The 18,127-nt window shown below is 38.9% G+C and overlaps 1 protein-coding gene across 1 annotated transcript; it reads left to right on the top strand.

Moving 5' to 3' along the window:
• Positions 1-1,269: 1,269 nt before the first annotated feature.
• On the top strand, positions 1,270-17,450 carry LOTGIDRAFT_172278 (hypothetical protein; the record flags this gene model as incomplete). Its single annotated transcript, XM_009049145.1, has 28 exons — positions 1,270-1,395; positions 1,909-2,049; positions 2,706-2,765; positions 3,216-3,537; positions 3,824-3,974; positions 4,390-4,465; positions 5,275-5,380; positions 5,911-6,005; positions 6,929-7,043; positions 7,410-7,544; positions 8,284-8,553; positions 9,008-9,223; positions 9,592-9,747; positions 10,394-10,503; positions 10,770-10,888; positions 11,245-11,366; positions 11,674-11,806; positions 12,157-12,278; positions 12,675-12,821; positions 13,272-13,451; positions 13,791-13,962; positions 14,189-14,304; positions 14,713-14,856; positions 15,080-15,214; positions 15,490-15,690; positions 16,151-16,346; positions 16,520-16,817; positions 17,004-17,450. 28 exons carry the CDS (start codon positions 1,270-1,272, stop codon positions 17,448-17,450), a joined length of 4,611 nt encoding a protein of 1,536 aa, XP_009047393.1.
• Between the last annotated feature and the right edge of the window lie 677 nt (positions 17,451-18,127).

Raw genomic sequence — 18,127 nt, 5'->3', positions numbered from 1 at the left:
CTTGCTTAGAACAAAGATGAAAGCATACTTCAGTTCATGATTTTGCTATATTGCTAGGATCACAGATGAAAGCATACTTCAGTTCATGATTTGCTATCTTGCTTAGAACAAAAATGAAAACATACTTCAGTTCAGTATTTGTTATCTTGCTTGGAACACAGATGAAAACATACTTCAGTTCATGATTTGTTATCTTGCTTGGAACACAGATGAAAACATACTTCAGTTCATGATTTGTTATCTTGCTAGGAACACAGATGAAAACATACTTCAGTTCATGATTTGCTATATTGCTAGGAACCCAGATGAAAACATGAGAGGTACGCTACAAGACGCCTAAACAGAGTTGCCACATTCAACCAGTTCAACTGGCTTCGAGTCCGAGTCTAGAAACTTAAATAGATTGTAAAGTAGTTTTCTGAAAAAAAAAATGTGTATCGGGGACATTGATAGCATCAATATGAACCATTCCAATTATTAATCAAATGTTTGTAGTTCCTGCAAATCCATTAAAACTAAGTGTTTGATGCCGTCACCAATCGCCTTTTTTTAATGAAGCAAATTTACTTTTTTGACTCATAATATATGTAAGAATGCACCAAATGAATTTAATTTTTCGGTAATTTTCCAGGGACATTCCTTCCTACACTCCGACATGAGAGGCATGCGACAAGACGCCTCAACATAGTTGTCGTATTTCGAGTACTTCAGAAGACATTTTACGTATATTCAAGACCTAAATCAACCCACGAAAATAGCTAACCCGTCCCTTTAAAAAAAAGTATATATGTGTAAAAAGTATCGATCGAGAAAATTATCACGGTCGAATAAATCAGTATTGTTTCTTGTTGCTTATTACATTAAAGCAGAAGATATCAGACTTAGATATTTAATTAAAGGCTTATATCGAGCAGGTGCTTGAGCTTAATTACAAAAAACAATAGGACAGTCGTAGATCAATATATAATTTGGAATGAACAATATTCCTATAAATACAGCATGGAATTGTATTCACAGCTTTGTGGACATTCCGTCGTAAGGTAAATTTGTTTTGCTTTTTTTTTCTTACGTTATCTATAAGTTGCTTAGATTTTTTAATTTTGCCATCCGTCTGACCAATCGTACCTTAGTCTCAGAAACGGGAATTGTCTTAACATTTCACCATCGAAATTTTAGTCTTCGAATCCTTGTGTATTAATTATCAATGTTAAAATGACGAGATGGAAGAGAAGTAAAACGGAATCTCAGATGATTTAAAATATGTTCTAGATGGGTGTCAAGCTTTTATTCTTGGGTATTTGTCTGATTTATTTGGTACTGGATCTCCACGATGCCGAGGTCACTGCTGTGTCAGACAGACAAGCCAAGCTGAAGGAAAAAGACGCAAGAGAAAAGGTACTTTACATGTATTATCAAATCCTTATCTCAATTTTTTGCTTGTTTTCTTGAAAGTCAATCGCCTAAGAGGGTATTTTAGGAATTTCTTCGAATCCAATCCACAGAAAACTGTTAAATGTGTAGAAATGTTTGTAAAATTTATGTTTATCTTAGCGAAGACAGACTTGATTACTTTGAGTAGCGGTATTTATATTATCGATATGAAACAACCACGGAATAAGACAGGGTTCACTCATACCACCCTCACCCTTCTTGTATTAAGCCAATTTAAACAAAAGAATTTATCGAAAATTTATTATTGGAAAGAATACGAGTTTGTGTTACTGCTGTCGCAATTGATATTCTTCCTCATGTTAAAAGTTCATTAGCAGCTACTAATGTTTCGCCAATATGTTGTTTGGATTTCGAACTTCGTTTGGCGGTTCGGATCGTTAGTACTTGGTTTATATATCCTTATAATCACATGCCAGAAAAGCAGGATTTAAAACTCCATTTCATTTCTTATTCCAGCTTCAACAAGAGCTAAGCAAGAACTATGCCGTAAAACAGAGACGAAGGAAGAAGAAGAAGTTTAGGGATCCAAGAACTCGTGGAAAATCTTCAAAAGTCGTGAATCGAGGTGGAGCTCCCAAAGTTCAAAATGGAGATGATGTAAGGTTAACCTTTTCAATAGCATTTGGATTAAAAGTAGATAACATAGAAACATAACTACTGTTCTACGTCATGTTGTTCGGTAGTAAAAAGTCGACTTTGTTTTTGACTTTTATGCGTTTCAAGAAGCTTCATTTCAGTGGCCGCGTCAGCCTCACAAGATCGGGTTACAAATAGGGCAGACTTGCTTAAAGCAGGAACATCTGAGTTGTAAATGCGACAATTTTGTATGGGCAAGCAAGCCTGTTATTTTCAAAAAAATTTTAGACCCATCCTGAAGCAAAAACGTATAAAAATAATTTTTTCAAATAAAGTGGAGGTACAATTATTGGAAGTTCAAACCATTTTCTACAGGGAAAAAAAGCCTACCATGTACCCTCATTGGTGCACACTTTCATGTACCTGAAGACGACGGGGGAAACACGTCGAAACGTTGCATAAAACTTTAACCAGTGATTGTTGTTCCATAAAGCTGTGTCTATATATCGTATTCACAATTGCTAAATGCCATTCAAAGACTTTTTCATATTGACGTGTTCTTGTCGTAGCTCTAGAACAGACCGGGCTCAGATTTAAAATGTTTAAAATGCTGAGCAAAGCTGTACAGCAAGTAGGTTGAAGACGAAAGCCTTGATGATTATTTTCTACACTTGCAGGGCGGTGACGATCCTCATATTGGAAATCGTGAAAATTATCTTCAGAAATATTTTAAAGGGGTAAGGATTTAAATTTCATTGTTAGGACTTAATTGTGTGATTGATATTGTGTCAAGAATTCCATAGACCAATCACTCTGCTGGTGGACAAAATTGTCCCTATGGTCATTGTACAATCCTTCAGTCTGTTCAAATTTAAGCTTTCGAGTCCGAATCTAACAACTTAAATGGATTGTAAAGAGTTGTTCTAAATTCTTTTGTGTATCGGGACAATGATAGCACCAATTTTTACCAATTCAATTTTCTTTCAGACATCTGTGGTTCCTGCAATTCGACTTAAATTAAGCGTTTGATGATGTCACAAAATTTGCTTTATCACATATTAAGACTCTTCGCCGAATGTTGTAAGCCTAATTTCTGTAGTCAGTTCGCTTAGCTCGCTCCTCTAGAACAGTCAGTTTCTGACTTAACACTATCTTCAGAATTATCCTGTTCTCAAATTTTGCTTCAGAAAATGTGGGGAATACGAGATAAGAAGAAGGCACCGAAAGGAAACTGGCGAAAAAAACTTCGAAAACAAAAACATAAGAAAAAGGAAAAACGTCAAAACATGAAAAAGAAGGAAAAATCCAAGCGTACCAAAGTGAAGAAGTTTAAAAAGAAAAGAAAAAAGCACAAGAAGAGGCGAAGAGGAAAAAGATCTACCGACGAGAACGAGGACGATCCGGGAAGCGACCAGGAACACACTCACAGGACAAAGAGATATGCTATAACTGACCAAGAACGTATGTGGGATTATGGAGTTGTTCCCTATTCTTTTTCTTCAGACGTCAGTAAGTATAGCTCTGTTCATTCGTGGCTGGGGATATTAACCACTTCGTGGCAAACAGTCTTCAGCCATTCAAAAGGCTATTTGCCACATTTTCGTTCACGCCTTATTTTGTACATACAGATAAATATTCGTTACAAATAAAATCGAAATTTACGTGTTTATTAGACTTTTTAATAGCTCAGGATTATTTAACACGTATGTGGTAAGTAGTCACTGCCTTAAATCATTCTATGAAAACAAGCTTTTTGAGAGTCAGGAATTAAACTTGTTGTATCTTCTTACTTCAGCTGATGTGATGGCGAGGACGTATAGAGGTGTATTTGATGCTCTAGAAAAGAGAACATGTATATCATTTGTAGAATGGGATGGAACTGAGTCGTTTTATTCGAATAGAAGTCTCAATCATATGGTTCACCTCAACTTTGTCGACCAAGGGGGGTAAGTGTGGAAGCATCGGCTTCACCAAAATACTAATGTCTCTCTACGGGACAACACTGCCAATCATAAGGTGATATGATGTACACTGGCTCAACTACCAAAGGGACTATGGGCACCCACCCCTAAGGGGGCTACACCTCGGTGTCTTTAATCTTCCGACAGCCTCCGACAGTCCGATGGATCATTAACAGGCATTAAATTGACTTACAGAGGGGTCTCAGAATACAGGAGACCATATGTTAAAAAACAAATAACGGGGGAGGGGCCTCCACCCATCTAGTTGTTTCACTGGTGGTGCATAAGGATCGGTTATGATTATGTTGCTCATCGTTCTGGAACACCTGATGTCATTATGTTATTCATCCACTCCACATTTTTTTTTTTGGAAACAACATAAATTTTATCATCTTTACAGATGCTGGGCATACTTGGGCCGCTATACCTACAGAACGACCAATATAGCTCAAGATATCTCTTGTTGTTATGTGGGGGTAAGTAAAATAAAACATCTATCTCTAAATATCGGGGTTTGCTGGATTGAGGTACATGTAAATATTCACACCTTTGGAGGTGCGGAAAATCTAAAAAACAAGGCCTAGTTTTTCTAACCCTACTCCTGCCGACAACTTTCAAAATATCTGAGACTTGAATAGAGTCAGGTGTTTAGGACTAGGAAATAACGAGCTACAAAATAAAAACCAAGTAAACTTACTTACACGTAAAGTTGAAGCATCCGATACTTCATTTCATCCAAAGGGGTTTGAGAGACACCACACTTCATCTTCATACTTCTAAAACCTCAGATTTGTTTTCAATTCTTCTTTATTCTAACCTACCTCTCCATAGAGTTACTCCCCTTCTGTCAAATTGGAACGTACACAATTCAGTGGCGCTCGATTGGTGAGTTCTGCACGCTCGGGAATCATGGAATCAACGGAACGTTCAATAAAACAAGTTGGAACAGAGATCAACGCATTCCACTTCTGCCGAAAAAATAGTAGATGCAGACAGAATTCAAAATGGCAGAAGAAGAAATAGATGGAAAAATTTTCGAATGTGACATAATGTCCACTTTCATGTGGGTCAAACATTCAGAACTCAACAATCGAGCGCCACCCTTTTAAGATATAAAATGAATTAAAGGGGTATAATCGTCAAAATAGTTTACCCTCTGAAAGAGCTCAGCTATCCGTATCATTTTAAAGAATTAAAAACCCGACGCCTAGTTCTTCTAAAATTACTAAAGAAATATCTCGCCATTTTAGATTATCGTCACACCCATGTCGTTATTCTATTTCAGAGAACATGTTTACATGAAATCATGCATTCTTTGTCCATGGAACACGAACATACCAGTCCTTTGCGAGACGGGTGGCTGAGAGTCAACTGGGATAATCTGAACGAAGGTAATGGAAAAATTTCCATCGTTTCACACTGGAATCTGTTTCTCGTACTCGTACCAAACTTTCGTTCCGTATATTATTCACTTTTATTTTTAATTTAGACACTTCAGTAAGGGTCTGAAGACGGGCCTCTTGAACATTCGCCAGTTTGATAAAATTTCTGCACTTCCCATCGCTCGGATCGCAACAAAAAGTTGTATCTGGAGAAGCATTAGACACTAAATACACGTGTCACAATATCCCAGCTAACGTGGCTAAATTAAAATTTAAAGCTAGTAAAAAACGGAACGACAATTTGGTCTAATTTAAATTAGACTGCCGTACTTATTGGCCATAAATTAATACCTGCAAACATTTAAGAATTAAATGCAGATAGCCCAGCCTCGAATACTTTAACTGTGTGGAAACTCTGAAATAATGCCATTTTGAAAAACCCTGTCGCAGACGCTCTGTAAAGAAACAATTTCGAACACTGTCAAAGAAATGATTCAATATATCAAAAATGTCACAGATCTTACAATGTTTCCTTTCAGATGGGCAGTTTCAGTTCTCAGTTATAGATCCATTGATGTTGGGAAGAGAATCCTGGGGTTTTGATATTAAATCATTTGTCAGCTACGGGACCACGGTAAGGGTGTTTACTTGGCCCTATTTTCAGTTTTAATTTCATCGAATTTACTTCCAAGTGGAAAAATGCTGAATAATTCAGTCTCTGACACCCAGATATCCCCTGTGTACAGGGGCTGGCACAAGAGCGGTCTTGGTCGGAGACTTTTGTATCCGATTAAAGTCTTGTGTTGAGTTTCAACGACTGGCACGGGCACACGATAAGACAAAAATCTCCAGTCGGTCGTTTTCCACCTTGTCGATAATCACGTGCGGAGCATGTAATTAAAAGGAAAAGGAATCTGATTGGATGATGACGGTCTGTCTTGCAGACGATAAAACTATCGGAGACAATTAAAAAACTTGTGTAATATTATAAATCCTGCCGGCGACACGATAATCTTGTCGTGGAAGCACGGGCACACGCGAAATTTTACTCAATATTCGACTCGGAGACAAAAATCTCCGACCAAGACTGCTCGTGTGCCAGCACCTTAAGACGACTTTCCATAATATTTAATGTACGGCGCTTTCAAATTCCACCAGGGGAGATAACTACAAAAAAGCATATTCTCAAACGACTTTAGTTTAAAACCGAAACAAAATGACAACCCCGACAAATTTTTCAGTTTATTTTTGATATTTTTATCACCTGATATGATTCATTGGCTGCTCGAGATCAGAATAAATATCCAATGCATTTTCTTTATTACTGATTTATTAATACAAAAGGAAGCTCTACTTTTAGCTAATGTTGTCCCGCATCAAACGTCAACCAATCAGATTCAATAGCCACTGTAGACTCGGTCAATTACAAAGACTTTAAGCAACCGGTCCAGGCCATCTTTCTTCAAAGCTGTACGTATATAGACAAAGAGGGACTGGATGATGCAGGCTAAATAATTAATTCATTCATTTATTTATTCATCCATTCTTTATTGCCAGGAATTTACTAAAAACGGTATGATGGGATTCCAACCGTTAATGCCTGATTTCTACCCGACTGGTAACAGTTATTGGCAGCCATTTAAAGAAGTACAGATGAATTACGATTGTTTTGGTATGTAATGAGATCCACGACACATACATGACATTTGGGGCCGACTGGGATTGGTAATGTACCTCTCGACAGTTGGACAAATTGCCTTCATTGCACACTGTATGCTGTTGCCTGTCTCCAAAAGTCCAACAAGGTGCAGAAAAGAAGGACTGATTTAGCGTTTATCTTTGACAGGTTAAGTTCACTCTTCAAGAATAGCACAAGTATTTAAAGTGTTTTACGTACCGTTTGATTGAGGGCAGAATTGTTTCCAACTAACAGGCAGATTTGTTGAACAATATGGTAGCTTCAAGTCGCCAGTATGGGATATAGGGAACGCAACACTATCTTGTGCAACTAGCACTGCCATTTCCCATGCAATTTCAGGTATCAAGTGTAGCGGAATGGAAGAACCAGTCTGTGAAAACGATGGTTACCCGGGATACTATGAGGGTGAATGTGGGTGTGTTTGTCCACCTGGGTTAGATCCTGCCACCAACTGTGCTTCAATTAAACCAACGGGTAAGGTGCTAAACTGAAATCAATTTGATTTTTTTATTGGGATGGGGGGTGGGGTGGTGATACTGGGAGGAAGGATTTGGGATCACAAATTAGGATTTTTGTTTATGTTGCGTCATTATAATGTTTACCTACGCAAACGACCTGGTGCTGTTCCAGCAACTACATGTTCAATCTTACCCAAGCAACTTCGATATGCACAACCAATCTTAACCGAACATCTTCGATATGTACAACCAATCTTATCCGAGCAACTTGGATATGATCAACTAATCTTAGCCGAGTAATTACGACCTGTACAGCCAATCTTACCCCAGCTACTACAACGTGAACAACCAATCTTACCCGAGCAACTATGACATGTACAACCAATCTTAACCGACCAATTACGACATGTACAATCAATCTTACCCGAGCAACTATGACATGTACAACCAATCTTAACCGGCCAATTACGACATGTACAATCAATCTTACCCGTGCAACTTCGATATGAACAACCAATCTTACCCGAGCGACTACGACATAGACAACCAATCTTACCCGAGCGACTACGACATGAACAACCAATATTAGACGAGCAAATTCGTCACGCAATACCATTCTTACTTGAGCAACTTCTAGAGACATTTAGAATCTAGTTTATTTATGCTCGTCAAATTCCTTAAAAATAAGAAAACAAGTTTACAATTGTGTGGATCTGATCAATTTGGAGAGTTTATATAACTGGGTTTCATTTCAGATCCAATCAGAGGCTGGCCACCATCATCGTTCGGATTACCAGAACCGATAGAGGGTTGTCCAGCAGGATTCCAACTCGGCAGTTTAACCCAACCGTTAGCTGGCGACTCCGAAGTATCGTCTAGTAGCCACATCAATGCTGGTTTTGAGAATTCCACAGCGGAGTTCGGTTTCTGTCTTAAAGATACCGCTAGTCAAACAGAGGGTGGATTGACGGAGTGGCCTCGTGGACAATATTGTATCCATTCTTATAGTAATGCTTGTCCTCCAGGTAAACAGAAAAAATCTCTTTCATCGTCGCAAGTATTACTTCCCTGATCTCTAAAACTGGATGCATACAAAATATTGTGCCAATCTAATTAGCAAATATACGAAACTACGGATGGTTCTTACATGGAAATAACACACTCGAACGTAGTTCACAGCAATTTTGAATCTAACTACAGTCGTGAACGTTCGTCAAATTAACCTTTTGACCTAAGCCGATAAACACCGCGTTACAAAATGCCAGCGCTAGAGAAGGTAGAACTTTGATTGGTTAAAGCAGTCACCGAGTTAGGTTAATAGGTTAATTTGAGGACCGTTCAAGAGGACTGTTGTTAGACCCTAACCGAAGAAGCTATATTAGAAATAAAATTCTAATAAAAAACGTAACGAAAGTTTGGTCTAATTTTAATTATTTTATATTTCATGGATTCTCCACACTAATTTTTATTCCATTTCAGGATTTCAAGAAGGCTTAATCACCTATGATGATTCTGTAAACGCCACTCGTACGATATTGACCGAGTCTCCCCTACCAGATGGATCTTTTGTTAACAATACAGAATTGTGGTACTGTTGTCGCTCTGATGGCATGGTGCAACTCGACATTAAACTTCCTAACACCGAATCATTTATACTGTACAGACATGGCACTGCTGAATGTCAGAACGTAGAAGGTATGGTGTTTCAGCAACATTTTATTCAGCGGCGGTGCCAGCTCCCCGATATTGGGGGTACAAATATGGGACAGACTGAGACAACTGTCGAGGCTGAATTCATAATACATTGTGGAGGCGTCATAGTCGCAAGCCTCTCATGGAGCGTCTGTGAGGATTATCCCAAGAAAATTTTCGAAAAATTGAATTGATTTTGTGCATTCTGACACATTTTTGGGGGCATAAATGTATACAAATCCTAATTTTTAAAAAATGAAGTGGGGTTACAATTGGGGGTGCAAACCTCCACTGGTTGTACAGACTTTAAAGAGAAACGCCCCAGCAAAATGTTTGGAACAAATTACAATCCACCATTTTGTAAATTTCAGGAATGTACATGTTTCCCGAATATTACTCTCTGATGATAGAAGGGGAGACAATTAGAAGTATTTCAGTTTACCAGACTCTAGGTTCTGTCCCTTACAATGTTTTAGATGGAAACGAACTATTCGTGTACTATTGTTACTATTCGCCTCTAAATAAAGGTAAACTATTCTTTCATCAGACCCAACACCAGGTGTGTTGGCTGGGATCTTCTATTTTTATATTTCTGTATCTTTTACATATATGGCAGAATCTCAAGAAAAGACGACTCGTCTTTTTAACTTTCAAATGCAAATAATTCTGGACACACATGGCTTTGAAGGCTCAAATTTCGAATGTGAGCTGTGAACACTATTACTGATTAGCGTAATTTAAAAATTCCCGTTTCTGAGACTAAGGTACGATTGATCAAAAGGATGGCGAACCGGTCCCATTATAATTCGTGGAACTAGGTCGGGGAAATATTCAAAGTTGTTCAAGGTGCAACGAAAGAAATACTACAATATTCCCCATAATTAGGAATTAGGAAAGTGGTGGAAACTTTTAACATGGTGTCTACTCCGGATTTCTGACTGGACAAAATTTGTGAAAATATAACAGTATCTACCGAATTTACCATACTGATTTAAACTGATCGCAAATACCCATCCAAATCAAACTTCAAACGTCAAAGTCCAAAAAATCAATGAGTCAATAGCGGCCATCGTAAACGTCTTCTTCCCTGCATCCAAGATTATAAATCTTATATCGTCAAAAAAGAGCCACTGTCGTTCTGGAACAGTATATATATATTTCAATTTTTTCCAGATTGTGGTGAAGTAATTCATCTAGGGCCAGAAAACCCGACTCATGATATCATGACACCCAATTACCCATTCGACTACCCACTAAATACAGAGTGCAACTGGCTTTTTGTGGTAAGAATCTCCTTAAATTATGTCACATTGTACTACCCAATCTTATTAAAATTGGATTACAATTTTAGTCTACAGTGTAAACTCAGAAGTTTTCTACCGTATGCTGTCCCAAAGGTCGTATTTTTAACCAATCAAAGCATGTCACGTAAAAACCGAATCCTGATATTATAAGGAATTGTGGTATATTGAAACTTTAAAGTAGAGCAATATGATTCTTTTGGTTTTGCTATTCCCAATTCCACATACTTTTTTTTTGTTTCTTACAGGCACCAGAAGGATCGGAAGTGATGTTAAATTTTAATGATTTCGATGTAGAAGGCGATGATTTTGATTGTTTTGATTATGTAACGATTAAACGAGGATTACCTGGTATACCAGGAGTAAGGTAAGACAAATGGATATCTCAGGATATTTTGATTTGATAAACGGAGGACTGATATAAAGTACATGTAACTGCAAACAGGACTGTTTCGGCCTTCTGGACCTCAGATGATCCCGCATATTATGTGGTATCATCGCACCATGCCAGAGTCATCAAACCATCAAGCTAGTGAGCTACGCATACATAAGAACATGTATATCACTGAATCTTAATTTATTTCTTCTCACGTTCGCTCACTTCAGTGCTCCTAATGTCACTTTGTAAAACGCAAAACTCCATTTTCATAAATGTCTTTTGGGTTATATTTTGAAAAATTAAAGCTCGATGATGCAACATTTATTAGGATTTGTCTATTTCAGTTATTGTGGTACGGAATTTAAAGCTGCCATTAAAAGTATAGATCGATATCTGATGATCACCTTCACTTCCGGAAGTGAGATCACCTACACTGGTTTCCATGCTACAGGACGCTTACTGGACGGTAAGACTTCACTTCCGCTTTCCACTCTTTATCCCTTCTATGTACGCCTTTCTTTCTAGTTTACAACCCCTGATGCCGCCTAGAAAACTGGTTCGCACCACCAGAGTTGTCGCATAATGAATTCAGCCTGTGTGCTATTGGCTTTTATCGGGATCAGGTAGTAGTCGAATTTCATTTGATTTTATGTTTATGACGACTTGGACGTAGAACGCCAGGGACAGCTAATCACAGGTATTTGTTTTTTGCTTTGTTTTTTGTCTCACGCCTTTGATCCCCTTCATTTGATATATTGCTGTTGTCTTTCTAGTTGCTGATCTATGCTATAATCCCGATGATTTTGGAAGAACGTACAATGGTATCCACAACTATGCAGAAGACTTTACAGAGTGTTTGCCTTGGGTTGAGATGGCTCATTGTGATACCAATCTCTTCAATACAGAGTAAGCTAGTTCTTTTACTAGATGTGGCTCGGTGGGAGCAAACCGTAGGCTACAGTTCACTTTTCGAGTTTCAATGCCGAAATAGGTAGAGATAGATAGCCCCGTTTGAGAGATCTCGTCAACATCACCTCGATTAACATCAGGTGTTCTGGAACAGTTAGCAGTGGCTCAACTAGATGAGTGGGGCCCGTGTACTGAAGTATTTTGTGACTCGTTTCTCGGGAATTTAACATATGATCTACTGCATTTTTTCAAGGTTTAACCAGTTCATCTGGATGTTTAACCAGTGATAGTAAGCATCTTCCACTCTCAATGTAAAGATCTTATAATGTATTTGTTTGTTGTTTCAGGGATGCGTTCGATAACCTAGACGGAAACTACTGCCGGAATCCAGGTGCACGATACGACAGTCCGTGGTGTTACACCGAGAAGGAGAACTGTACCATCAAATACTGTGATGTTTGTCAAGAACGTAGGTCAAACGTTTGTGAGTTTACGAGCGAATGTTTTGCTTGGTTATGTCGACCAAATGGTGGCTGTGGGCTCTAGTCTCGACTGGCGTGTGATAGTTCGACTTAACTGTTAATGGTACGGATAATTCTAAAGGTCGTTGCCAAGAAGTTGGGCTAAGGACCAGCTGGCAGAAAGGATCTGGCGTGAACCTAAGACTCAAGGTTGGGGTCGTACCTTCAACCTCTTGGTGAAGTCAATTCATTTAATTTCTCATGGAAATTTCTGCTAAAAACGAAAAATTAGCTACGACTCTATTGTAAAAAGAACCATATATTATGAAACTGTCCTGGGAAAATTCCCCTCATTGCACGCCGCAGGGTGTTGCCATTTTCATAAATATAACATGCTGTTTCAGGAACAATATATGATAATTTTGATGATTGTGAAGAATTGATAGCTGAACATCCTAATTTCTGTCTGGACGGGGACCATCATCATTATGGTTGCCTGGCAACTTGCATAGAATATGGACACATCACCATTCCAGAAAAATCAAACAGAGGTAGGGATTCCATTACTGTAACTAAACACAGTACATCATTGCCCCTCCGGATATAGCACTTGCCCTCCAAACAATCAAGTCCTGCCACGGGCCTATAAGGATTAGACATTTATCCATTCCGGACAAAAAACATAGAACTATGGTTCTTTAAGATAATCAATGGTGGCGCCAGAGGGAGCTTCCTGAGAAAATGGTTTGTACCACCACTTTATTTTTAACAAATTTAAAAATATCATATTTTATAAGTTTGAGTACCAAAATATGTGCAAGAATGCACCAAATCCATCCTATTTGTTCACGAGTTTCTAAGGGAACTCTCTCAGACGCTTTATGCGTAGAGTTAAACACACCCACACCCACCATTGAGTCATTCTGCCACTATTTGTACCTCCAGTTTCGGAAGGCTGACGTCACCACTTCCATTAATTTGAACTATTTGTTTATTAAAAGCTCAAGACGTCTCATGTCCAGTACCAGATGATATTGTCGATGCTGATCCGATCGTTCACGACGTGACGAGATATAACGTTGGCGACAGCTTGGCTTACGTCTGCTCAAATGGAACGGCAACAAAGATGCGACGTTGTCTTACGGATGGAACGTGGACGGACATTGAGTACGTCTGTGGAGGTAATCATATTTTTTAACTATAAATCCTTAAATAATACGAAATCTTAAGACATTAGATGATGCTGTGTAGCCTGTGTGAGAGCTGTTTATCCCAGGCACTCCGGAAAAATTCGCAGAGGAAGACTATTCAAGAGATCTGACCATACAACTGTAATAGACTATGGTCTGGGCAAGGACCAGTTGGTAGAAAGGATCCTCTATGAACGAACTGTTTGCCCGGGATTGGCCAAGGATGGTTGGCGTTATTCTAAAAATAAAATCATTCAATCTGACTCGAGAGCATTCGATCTTGTGTATTACTACCAAAGTTTTATCGTTGATTTTGTTTTTTCTGTTCAGGATGTGGAGACGAAATGAAGAGTGATACAAGAGGAACCTGTTATGCCTATGTAGCTGAAGAAGTTAGGTTTGTGGAAGCCGAGGAATACTGTATCGAGAAGGATTGGGACGTTGCTTCAGCTCAGACAGAGGACGCTTTCAATTTCTTGGTCCAGTATCGCTCAGATATGGGGTAAGCAAAACTCTTATAGACTTAGGCAGTGCTATTCAACGGGCGAGGAATTTCTCCCTACAGAGGAATTGAAAAAAACATGGAGAGGAATTATTGTTTTCATTTGGAAGAGGTTAACATGCTGTTTCTATAGAAGCACAAGCAGGCTTCGGAATATCTTTTGCCAACTTAAAGAAGTTCGACAATGCTTCCATATATCACGTATATTTCACGTGGGTTATTGTAGATCGGATGGTAAACAAGTATGGTTAGATTTATATGAAGACCCTGTAGGAGTATGGAGCTGGGGTGACGAAAGTTTGGTTCAAGATGGCTTCACCAACTGGAGATCCACGTACCCAGGTCAGCTTCTATTTAAATATTTGAATCAATCAAAAATTAAAAGTTCAATCCACGTGAAATTCCTTACTCTGGTCAGTTATCTTTCAGAGTTGCCACGTTTCTATTTGTAGTTTTCTGTGTATGTTAAGCAGCTATGACGGATGTAGCTCTGGGCAGGGTATGCTTATTCTTCTAGTCACCTGATACCACTTTTCATCATGAAATACTTCCCTACTTATAGTTCATATACTTCCTGAAAAGTTCATTAGCTGCTACCAATGTTTCGGCAATATGTTGTTTGGATTTCGGGTTGAGTTTTGCAGTTCGGATCGTCAGTACATGTACTTGGTTTATTTATCCACACTGTCGACACTTTGCGACTGGGTTTGTCAACATTCAAACAGTCCACATATTGATATTGTATTCCAGTGAGTGGTCCTATAGAAACAGATGGGAATAACTGGTACCGGTGCGCTACTATGGTGGGAACAGGTCAGAGTTCAGTCTGGAACCAGGTGGCTTGTGATAATAAATGGTACAAGGCACATTACATCTGCCAAACCATGGAATCAGGTACTACTATAGAACGATAGTGTTTTTGGTGACATTGTTTCTATACTTGGATGTCGTAGTTCTGACGCTGTGGCTCAACCAGATGAAATGCGAAAATGCACTTTGTCAATTTTGTATTCATGGGATGTAAATACCAGCCACCTTATATATAAATAATGCTTATGCTCAACTCACCAGAGAGCTGTTGCTATATGATCTCTACAATCTTGCACTTTTTTTCCAGAACGAGAAATTTGTGCTGATAGAAAATCATCTTGTACCAGGAATCTGATTGATATACCACTACTCTGCTCTCAATACCAATCCTACGCTCATGAAGTTTGCCCCTATACTTGTGGCATCTGTGATGTTGAAAACGGTACGCCATTTTTATTTCCTTAAATCTGCATATTATCGGATGTTACACCATGAAAGATCGCGTCATAGAATCGATTTTCTTTCATAGTTCTTGTTAGTAAGAACGGAGCAAAAACCTACACACGCCTTATGTCTTCAGAAGGCAGTGATACAAATACTTATTAATTTGGGTACAGTCACAAAAGGGCAGAACTGAAATTTACTTCTGGTACCCATGCACTCATCCCCCATGCCTTATGCTCTCAGAAATTCAAAGTTCAATTCTATTCTTTTCAGCTGACTCGTGTACAGTGACAGCAGATTTCGTCGTAGGCCTGAACCTTGTTAGCGGTGGATCAACTCCATTCAGTTTGAACCCTGGTGAGAGTTTTACTACACAATGTCCAGCTGGCCAGATCTGTACACAAAACTGTCAACATTTCAGTAGAGCTTGTCGTCGTTCAGGGGAAGTTACTGGTGCTACTCCTGTGTGTCAAGGTAGGTAACTCCTTATCTTTGTTCAGAAATTTTTCCAAGGTAGATAACCATCTATTTCGTTCAGGATGGTTGCCAAGGTAGATAACTCTTCCATCTTTTGTTTAGTTTTGGGTATTCTATTCGGCACTGGCGTCGTTCGATTTCCGAGTTATGCACGTTCGGGATATATGGAATCAATAGAACGTTCAATAAAACAAGTTAGAACACGTTTCACGTGTGCCAAAAAAATGGAAATAGATGGGAAAATTATTAATGTGACGTATCTACTTTCATATCGTTCGATTGGAGACAGAAGTGGAACAGACGGAACATGTTCTGAAATCTCCAATCTAGCGCTACCATCGTAAGTAAGAAAACACCGACCTTACCAGTAACGAATATCGGAAAGTCTTGTACATTACCTGGCGTGAAAATGTCGATAAAAAGACGCAAAAAAGTTTTTTTTTTTTTGCATTTTCAGACGCTGATTCTGTACCAACGCTCGTCAATAACATAGAGAGAATACCCAGGCTAGACACTAGTGAGGCTAGGCGAATATACCAGGGAGATAACTCTTACATGAACATCACTAGATCAGGGGAGATTACCAAATGGATGACGTTATGTGAAAATGACGGAATTGTCCACCTAATGGCCTTTAAATACTGGAGTCAAGAGTAAGAATACATTCAAATTTGTTATTCCATCGTGACCATGCAGTAATTCTGATCTAAAGGGATCAACGCAATCAGTTTGACCAATCGTACATTAGTCTGAGAAACAGGAATTGTTTAAGCTAATACGTAATAGTAACAGCTCACCGTCAATAATATCGTGCCTCTTTTTTCAGTCGGTACTTTAAAGTGATGGGCGTGAACCAAGTTGAATGTAAGGCGGGCAGAAGAATGACTTGGGAGATACCGGAAGGGGAAAGAATCCAGGTTGATCCTTCCATGAATATTGGGTTAATGGATTGGAATGGTGGATGTATACCACTGTATGAATGTTTTGCGAGTGAATATCCGGACCTGAACAAGATCTACCACACCATGGCAGAGAGTCAGGATGAAGTAGCATTAAATAAACTGGTCTGGATGCGAGCCGGTCCAACCTGTTACTTCTTCTCGTTGAATGCTGAAATCAGTCCGGTAAGTCGCTTTCTTTCCATTATCTATCACGAAACAATGAATTGAAAAGTATAGATTATCAAACAGTCTTATCAATCATGATGATGATGATGATGACAAAGTTAGACAATCCAACTCGCTACCGACTGAGCTATTCGGTTGACTGATGAATACCTGAGACTAATAATCTTTAATATTTAATTTCAGGTCGGTTACATCGCCCCAGCTACCACACAGCTTACCACACCATCTACCACCACAGAAGAACCGGAACCAGAACCAGAGGCGACATCTACTTCGTCTGAAGATACATCTGAATCGACAGACATGACGACGTCTTCGGGTGATGTTAGTACATCGTCCACTTCCACATCAGCTGGCAACACAGAAAGTTCCTCAACTGGAGCAAGCAGATCTTCACCTTCCACTGATGCCTTTGTATCAGAAGACACAACGTCATCTGTATGGCAGAGGACGACAACTCACTCCGTGGTAATAACTACGCCTCGAAGAACGATCAATGAAGACTTCATCAAATCTTTCATTAAGAAAAAGAAAAAGAAGAGGAAATGGTGGAAGAACCGAGGCAAGAAGACGGACAAGACCCGTAAGCGTAAGAACAAGAGGCGTAAGAAGGCTCAAAAAGGTCGTTAAGAACAATACAGAACTGTGAATGTCAGAAGGTATACTAATATTGGACATAGAGGAATTCCCCCATTCTGCATATACCTATTCAAACAGCTAAATAAACAAAATTTTTCTAATGGACATTTCTTGCATTGTGAGGCCTGCATTTCCGAAAGCATCTAATACTACGATTGCCTTGTACCATTTGATTGAAACGTGATCTGTATTTGCCTGTTTTATCTATGTTATTGCTTGTATTTAGCCTAATAAATATAGTATTGCAAATAACGTCATATATTTTAATTCACAAAGGATATCCAAATCACCATAAGCGTGGTATGAGCGTCAGATATCGTACAATGAGCGCTATCATCAGCGTTGAGATGGCAACAGAAACGTGCATTGGCAACGCAATATATGGTCGCATACGTTTTCCGGCGACTCGGTACATTTTTGTACGCCGTACGAACGCATATGAATCCGATGTCACGGTGCCATAATGAAGACGCTAGTACTCGTAACAAAAACCCAGCTTGTATATCTTAGCGTACATGTTTGTGGCAATATATAGAGGCTTTACTTGATAAAAACATAGTAAACAATATAGATGAACTGTTAGTTTCACTGAGTGTTTAATTAGTATTTCTTGCGTCATAAACTTAGTAGAGTGACCCAAAAGAATGACATGGGCTTGTTTTGGATAC

This window comes from Lottia gigantea, assembly GCF_000327385.1.
Source record: "Lottia gigantea unplaced genomic scaffold LOTGIsca_130, whole genome shotgun sequence".
Lineage (NCBI taxonomy): Eukaryota > Metazoa > Mollusca > Gastropoda > Lottiidae > Lottia > Lottia gigantea.
This window is presented reverse-complemented; position numbering and strand designations above follow the sequence as displayed.